The 8372-nt window shown below is 39.6% G+C and overlaps 1 protein-coding gene across 4 annotated transcripts in view; it reads left to right on the top strand.

Annotated features, from left to right (window-relative positions):
• CKAP5 (cytoskeleton associated protein 5) overlaps positions 1-8372 on the top strand; it is a 103913-nt gene that overhangs the window by 68320 nt on the left and 27221 nt on the right. For all 4 annotated transcript variants that reach the window (XM_032844653.1, XM_032844652.1, XM_032844656.1 and 1 more), the window contains exons 23-26: positions 657-770; positions 1829-1957; positions 7053-7247; positions 7617-7752. In XM_032844653.1, coding sequence (XP_032700544.1) covers positions 657-770; positions 1829-1957; positions 7053-7247; positions 7617-7752 — 574 coding nt within the window. The remainder of the gene's footprint in view (positions 1-656; positions 771-1828; positions 1958-7052; positions 7248-7616; positions 7753-8372) is intronic.

The following is an 8372-nucleotide window of genomic DNA, read 5'->3' as shown; positions in this document are numbered from 1 at the left end:
GTAGGGGCGCCTGGGTGGCTCAGCGGGTTAAGGCCTCTGCCTTCAGCTCGGGTCATGGTCCCAGGGTTCTGGGATCGAGCCCCACGTCGGGCTCTCTGCTCAGCTGGGAGCCTGCTTCCTCCTCTCTCTCTGCCTGCTTCTCTGCCTACTTGTCATCTCTGTCTGTCAAATAAATAAATAAAAATCTTTAAAAAATAATAATAATAATAATAATTTCTTAAGTGTGCCTCAAGATCAGTTTGTAGATGGAGGTTTATTAATCATATTTTCATGAATCTCAGATTTGCTTTTTATAGAACTCTAATATTAAATATCCTTATATAAAACAGTTATATACATTACCATGCTCAATTTCTAATTTTTAAATATGGGTTTTTATGTCAGGATTTTCTTAAACTAGGTTTTACCTTACTTTATTATAAAGCACTATCCTTTCTGGTCTAAAATTCTAATACTCCAGTGTTGTGAACTAATGATAAAAGGAACAGCCACTCTCTGTAAATTATTCATAAGCTAATTACAATAGCATCGTAACAAACTGACTACCCTGTCTTTCAAGTAGGCCTTAACCTTCCTAGGACATGGACTACTTAGCAGCCCACTTGGCAAATAGCTTGCTCCTGGTTTCGTCAGGTATTGGCTCTTTTCCCACTCAGGTGCAGCAGACATTGAGCATCCTCCAGCAGCTGGCAGTAGCCATGGGCCCAAACATCAAGCAGCATGTGAAGAATTTAGGTATCCCTGTCATCACAGTGCTTGGAGACAGCAAGGTAAACCTGACTCCTGACCACAACTCCCTTCTGGAATCGGCCAGCCACATTCTTGGGCTAAGAACAGTTCTTACATGTGTGTGTAAGAGTTACACATAAACAGCCTATAAACTTTGTAGGGAAGAGAACATTAGCAGGAAAATAATAAACATCTTTACCTCCCAGGCAGCATGAGGGTGAACAGTTATGTCACTAGCCTTGTGACCCTTACATAAGTTATTTCTCTTCTTTGAGGTTCAGTTTCTTTATTTGTGAAATTTCATTCTTACAGAACTAAATAAGAATCTGTACATACGGTACCTGCTACTATCTCATATAGTGTGCGCTCAAAAGTTCACCGTTAAGATTATGTCATCGTTGTTCTATGTACTGTTATGAAGAGTGAATATGTTTATGAATTTGGGGGTCATGTGTTTATTTTCTTCCTTGTTCTCCTGAACTTCTGGAGCAGGATCTTCTAGTACGTTAGTTTCACAGTCCAAGAATCCGTCTCAAAGTTGCAAGCCTCTTATATATAACCCACGAGTGAATATTTGAACGTGTCTTTATTTTTGAGCAATTCGTTTAGTGTGAGGAATTGGGGTATTTTAATATTTTTCATGTTAACAAGACCTCATTCTATGAATGCAAATTAATATGAAAACATAAGTGTTCGAGCAAATTGTTAGTAATTTAGGTCTAACTTTTAGTTAGGAGTTCTCCACCCTGTAGAGTTACATTCTCTATAGATAACCACGCACATAACAGCCTCCAGAGTTTCAGAAAATAAAACCTCCAAGTTTATTTCCCTTACGGGATACTTTATGCCCAGGTCACTGTTTTTGCCTAATTTAACCGAGTAGAGGATCTTACAATTGGAGTTTTATGTTTCTCCTTTACTTTGGATTTTTAGTACAATCATAGAACTAGATTCTGCGTCAGAGAAGTTGATTCTAAGTATGTTCATGTGGACCTTAAAGAAACCTCTGTTGTTCATGTTCCCAAAGTAAGAAACTTTTTCACTCCCTACCTCCAAACCATAAGTGATGCTATCTTTACTAATTCTTTCTTCCATTTAGAACAATGTTCGGGCAGCTGCCTTAGCAACTGTGAATGCTTGGGCAGAACAGACAGGCATGAAGGAGTGGCTGGAGGGAGAAGATCTTTCGGAAGAGCTCAAAAAGGAAAATCCTTTCTTGAGGCAAGAGGTAAGTACTACAAATATGTGCTTTACTCATGACTTTGACCTTCTTAGAGGTGTGGACCTACCTAATAAATATGCTTATATGGACAGAATGAGTTTCATTATGAAACAGTTAATAAAATGAAACCAAATTCCTGAAGATTTATACCATGTACATCTTTTTCTCCCCCCCATTCATATACTTTTTTAACAATAAATTTTTTTTTTAAAGATTTCTTTATTTGAGAGAGGGAGAACACATGCACATATGAGTGAGGGGAGGAACAGAGGGTGAGACTCCTCAAGCAGACTTCCGCTGAGCGAGGAACCAGAGGTGGGGCTTGACCCCAGGAGCCTGAAATCAAGAGTCAGTTCCTCAACTAAGTAAGCCACCCAAATGCCCATTAACAGTAAAAATTTTTTTAAAGGACTAGCCTTTCTGTGAAATCTTGTTTCTTGAACTCCGAAATGGTAAACTAAAAGGTTTTAAGCAGATCATAAAAAAACAGAATTCAGCATTCAAAAATCCATCAGTATAATTCATCATACCAGCAGACTAAAGAAAAAAAATCATATAATTGTGTCAGTTGACACAAAAAAGGATTTGAGAAAATCCAACGTCTGTTCATGACAAAATCTCTGAGCAAGTTAGAAATAGAAGAGAATTACTTCAGCTTACTAAAGACCGCCAGGGCGCCTGAGTAGCTCCGTGGGTTAAGCCTCTGCCTTCGGCTCAGGTCATGATCTCAGGGTCCTGGGATTGAGCCCATCAGTCTCTCTGCTCAGTGGGGAGCCTGCTTCCCCACCTCCCTTCTGCCTGCCTCTCTGCCTACTTATGATCTCTGTCTCTGTCAAATAAATAAATAATATCTTAAAAAAAAAAAAAAAAGACCACCTACAGGGCACCTGGGTGGCTTAGTTGTTAAGCATCTGCCTTCAGCTCAGGTTATGATCCCAGAGTCCTGGGATCAAGCCCCACATCAGGCTCCCTGCTCGGCAGGAAGTCTGCTTCTCCCTCTCCTACTTCCCCTGCTTATGTTCCCTCTCTCGCTGTGTCTCTCTCTGTCAAATAAATAATAAATAAAATCTTTTTAAATTTTTTAAAAAAATAAATAAAAGAGACCACCTACAAAAAACCTCTATAGATAATGTCATACTTACATTTAGCATGCTGAAAGACTGGATGCATTCATCCTAGGTTGGGAGCAATGTCCGTTTCACCACTATTAGTTAGCATAATATGGGAAGTTCTAGTCCCTGCAGTAAGGCAAGAAAAAGATACAAAAAACAGTTTGGAAAAAGAAAAGTAAAACTATCCCTAATGGCCAGTAACATGGCTGTCTACATAGAAAATCCCAAGGAATCTACAAGTAAACTCCTAGAACTAATAAATGAGTTCAGTAAGATTACAGGATATAAAATTAACACCCCAAATCAATCACGTTTCTTTATAATACAGTGAACATATGGAAACAAATAAGTAATTTACAATTACACCAAAGAAAATGAAATCCTTATATGTACACTTAGCAAAGAAAATATAGAATATGTATATTAAAAATTACAAAATGTTGATAAGAGTGTCCAAGGAAGACCCAAATAGTTGGAGAGACATGCTGTGGTTGTTGATAAGAAGACTCAATGTAGTAGAGATGTCAGCTCTCCCCAAATCGATCTATAGGTTTAATGTAATTCCCATCAAAATTGCAGCAAGTTTTTTTGTAGACAAAGGCAGGCTTATTCTAAGATTTATATTCTAGCTAAAACAGTCCTGACAAAGAAGAAAAACATGGAAATAATCACTCTACCCTATATTAAGACTTAGATATTGCTAACATAATCAGGAAACTTACATGGGATTGGGAGGTGGAGGACAGACCCAGGTTAGTGGAACTGAAGAGAAACCCAGAAATAGACCCACGCAAATATGATCAACTGGTTTTTGACAAAATTACCAAAATAATTTAGTGTTGGAAGGCTAGCCTTTTCAACAAACAACTCTAGACCTTTAGACATCTGTAGATAAAACACTGAACCTCAACCTAAACCTTCCATCCTATTCAAATATTAACTCAAAATGGATCATGAACTAAATGTAGACTATAAAATTATAGAACTTTTATTTTACTTATTTTTTCACGGTGGGGCTTGAACTCATGATCCTGAGATCAAGACCTGAGCTGAAATCAAGAGTTGGACGCTTAACCAACTGAGCCACCCAGGTGCCCCAAAACTAAGATAATATCGGTGAAAAACTTCAGGATATAGAAATTCTTCAGGCAAAGAATTCCTGGACTTGACACCAAAACCACAATCCCTTTGATGGAAAAAATTGGTAAATTGGGCCTCATAAAAATTAAGAACTTCTGCTCTGCAAAAGACCATGTGAAAATGAGGAAAAGGCAGCTACACCACAGGAGAAAGTATTTTCTAACTCAGTATCTGATAAACGTTATATAAAATTTGTAAAGAATTCTTGGAACGCCTGGGTGGCTGTCAGTTAAGTGTCTGCCTTTAGCTTAGGTCACGATCCGGGGGTCCTGGGATTGAGTCCTGCATTGGGCTCCTTGCTCAGCAGGAAACCTGCTTTTTCCTCTGCTTGCCTCTCCCTGCTGCTGCCCCCTGCTTGTGCTCTCTCTCTCTCTGACAAATAAATAAATAAAATCTTTAAAAAAATAATAATAATTTTCAAAACCATAAAAAAAAGATCGGCAAAAGATGGGGCACCCAGCTGGATCAGTTGGTGGGTGGAGCATACGACTCTTGATCTCAGGGTCATGAGTTTGGAGTTCCGTCTTAGGCATAGAGCCTACTTTAAAAAAAAAAAAAATGGGCAAAAGACATGAACAGATGTTTCACTGAAGAGGATATGCAGGTGGCAAATAAGCCAGCCCATAGACGTTGTTCGGTATGATTAGCCATATAGGAAATGCAAATTAAAACTACAGTGACACATCACTCTACAGCTATCAGAATTACTGGAATAAAAAAAAATAATTTTAACACCAAATGCTGGCAAGAAGGTGGAGAAATTTGAACACTCTGCTGGAGGAAATATAAAATGGTACAGCCACTCTAAGAAAGAGTTTGGTAGTCTCTTTCAAAACTAAACATGTACAGGGCGTCTGGGTGGCAAAACTATAAACATGTACAGGGCGTCTGGGTGGCTCAGTCAGTAAGTGTCCAACTCTTGATTTCGGCTCAGGTCATGATCTCAAGGTCATGAGACTGAGCTCCCTGTCAAGTTCTGGGCTCAGTGGGCAGTCTCGGATTCTCTCTCTCTCTCTCTCCCCCCCCACCCCCTTTCCCTCTGCTTCACTCCCCACTCACATGCGCATGCCCTCTCTCTCTTTCTAAAGTAAATAAATCTTTTTTTTTTTTTTTAAGATTTTTTATTCATTTGACAGAGACCACAAGCAGGCAGAGAGGCAGGCAGGGAGGGAGGAGGGAAGCAGGCTCCCTGCTGAGCAGAGAGCCCGACGTGCGGCTCGATCCTAGGACCCCGGGATCATGACCCGAGCGAAGGCAGAGGCTTTAACCCACTGAGCACCCAGGCACCCCATAAATCTTTTTTATAAACCCCCAAACTGAACTTACAATTACTATATGACCCAGCAATTGTGATCTTGTGCATTTAGTCCATAAAAATGGAAATTTCTGTCTGCAAAAGAATCTATACACAAATGTTCATAGCAGCTTCATTCATGATAGCCAAAAAGTGGAAACAGCCCAAATATCCTTCATATGTCCATATGGTAATACTATTTAGGATTAAAAGATTCACTGATAACAAGCAATAGTTGAGATAAATCTCCAAGGAATTATGTTGAGTGGCAAAACCCAGCTCCAAACAATTATATACCATATGATTCCATTTGTGGAGTATGTTTAAAATGACAAAATTTTAGGGGTTCCTGGGTGGCTCAGTCATTAAGCATCTGCCTTCAGCTCAGATCATGATCCCAGGGTCCTGGAATCGAGCCCCACATCAGGCTCCGAGCAGGGAGCCTGTTTCTCCCTCTTCCACTCCCCCTGCTTGTGTTCCCTCTCTCACTGTCTTTCTGTCAAATACGTAAATAAAATCTTTTTTAAAAAATAAAATAAAATGACAAAATTTTAGAAATGGAGAACAGATTAGTAGTTATCAGGGATTGGAATGGGATAAGGGAGATGCCTGTGGTTATAGAGGAGGCAATATGAGGGATCCTTGCAATGGAACTGTTTAAAATCTTAACTGTGGTGTCAGATGTAGTAACATATATGTGATAAAATCGTAGAACTAAATATAGGCACAGACACAAATGAGAACGGCAAAGCTGGGCAGTCTGAACAGGATCAGTGGATTGTATCAATGTCAGTATCCTGGTTGTGATACTATAGTATAATTTTATAAAGTGCTACTGTTAGAGGAAACTGAGTACATGGGATCTCTGTATTATTTCCTATAACTCCATGTGACTACAGTTATCTCAATAAAACTTCAATTAAGGGTGCCTGGGTAGCTCAGCTGGTTGAGCAACTGCCTTCGGCTCAGGTCATAATCCTGGCATCCTGGGTTCAAGTCCCGCGTCAGGCTCCCAGCTCCATGGGAGGTCTGCTTCTCCCTCTGACGTTCTCCCCTCTCCTGTTCTCTCTCTCTCTCTCTCTCTCTCTCTCAAGTAAAAATCTTAAAAAAAAAAAACTTCAATTAAAAAATAAATACAGATATGAATTATTTGGGGGGAATAGAGAAAAACTGTCAATATGGGGCTGAAAACAAGTTCTGGCAGAATTTGTCCTCTCCTGATCAAATAAATGTGCTACATCTTCTCTAGCTGAGTAATTCTTAGAATTTTTTTAAAAGATAAGGGAAAGGTTTTCATCTGTAAAATGCATTAAGAACTATTAAAGCTTTGTAGTTTAATACCCAAGTGTGGTCCAAAGAACTGTGTCCTTATCTTAAAGAAAATAGTCATCTTTGCATATATCATTTAAATATAGCATTGTTCTTGAATAGTGAAAATTACTGATTTTATATTGGAAAGTTGTAGTGTGTGGTACTGATGCAATCATTAAGCCTAAGATTATAAGTAATAATTTTCCACTTGACGTGTGTAACCGGTCTTTATTTCTTTTGGCAGCTTCTGGGCTGGCTGGCTGAGAAACTCCCGACTCTTCGTTCCACCCCCACAGACCTTATCCTTTGTGTTCCTCATCTCTACTCGTGCCTAGAGGATCGCAATGGAGATGTGCGGAAGAAGGCCCAAGATGCCTTGCCATTCTTCATGATGCATCTGGGATATGAGAAAATGGCCAAGGCTACCGGGAAATTAAAGGTACTACTTCTTGTGGTTGCTGCTGTTAAAAGCCATTAGAAAAATATTGAACATGAGTATATATAGGCAAGAGATCATATTACCTCCTAGGAGTCTCACTTGAAATCCCAGTGAGAGCAAAAATATGTTGAACTCCCAAGAACTTGACTCTGCAGGGGCAAAAGTTGTGACCTTCTAGAATGGTAGTTAATTTAGTATGACTTCATAATGTGTGTTACTTCTCTTGCACTGTGTGCCGCCTCCCTTACTTTATAGGTATTTCAAAACTAGGTGCTCAGTAATGTGTTTAACAGCAGCTCTATTAGTAAGCATAGTATGAGTGTATCATGTATGTGGCATCTCACTTCGCCTGTTGTGTTGTCTCCCTAGCCAACTTCTAAAGATCAGGTATTGGCCATGCTAGAGAAAGCCAAAGCTAACATGCCAGCCAAGCCTGCTGCATCTGCTAAAGCAACTTCCAAACCAGTGGGAGGGTCAGCTCCAGCCAAATTCCAGCCAGCTTCAGGTAACTCTGTTTTGAGATGGTTAAGGGGGAAAAAAGTAGCCCAGGGGAACTCTGAAAAGAAACAGAGCCTTCATTTCTTATTGTATTTCCAAACAGCTGAGATCCTAGGCCCTCCCACCATCTTCCCTCCCTCCCTCCCTCCCTCCCTCCTTACCCTTCTACTACAAACATATTTGTCAAGTTTTAAGCCAGGAATTGTGATGAAGGTATAAAGATGCTTAATTTGGTTTCCAATTCCAAAAAGGAATTTCGGAATAGCACATTGAAATACTCCAGAGAATGAGTGTTCCATCCTATTTTTAAGGTTTCCACATGTTTTCTGCTATTGGATATTATAGTTAGAGGGGGAAAACTGGGACCATCTAGTCTAATCCTTTTATTAAGAGACAAGGAAACCCAAAAGATTAAGTGACTGGCACAAGGACAGCCAGTCAGTCTAAACTAGCATAGAATTCCTCTTCTTCATTCCCAGATGAGTTCTCCTTCTACTGCAGTGCCTGTTTGCTGATCCGTTCTAATATTTGCTAATCCTTTAGAGAAAAGTCTTGATTTCTTCACCCTAATGTTATAATTCCATCACGTATAAATAAAACTCTAGTCTATGACTACTATTTCTCTAG

Source organism: Lontra canadensis, unplaced genomic scaffold (assembly GCF_010015895.1).
Source record: "Lontra canadensis isolate GAN:19392208 unplaced genomic scaffold, GSC_riverotter_1.0 scaffold154, whole genome shotgun sequence".
Classification (NCBI taxonomy): Eukaryota; Metazoa; Chordata; class Mammalia; order Carnivora; family Mustelidae; genus Lontra; species Lontra canadensis.
Note: the sequence above shows the minus strand (reverse complement) of the source record. Positions and strands in the feature narration are given on the sequence as shown.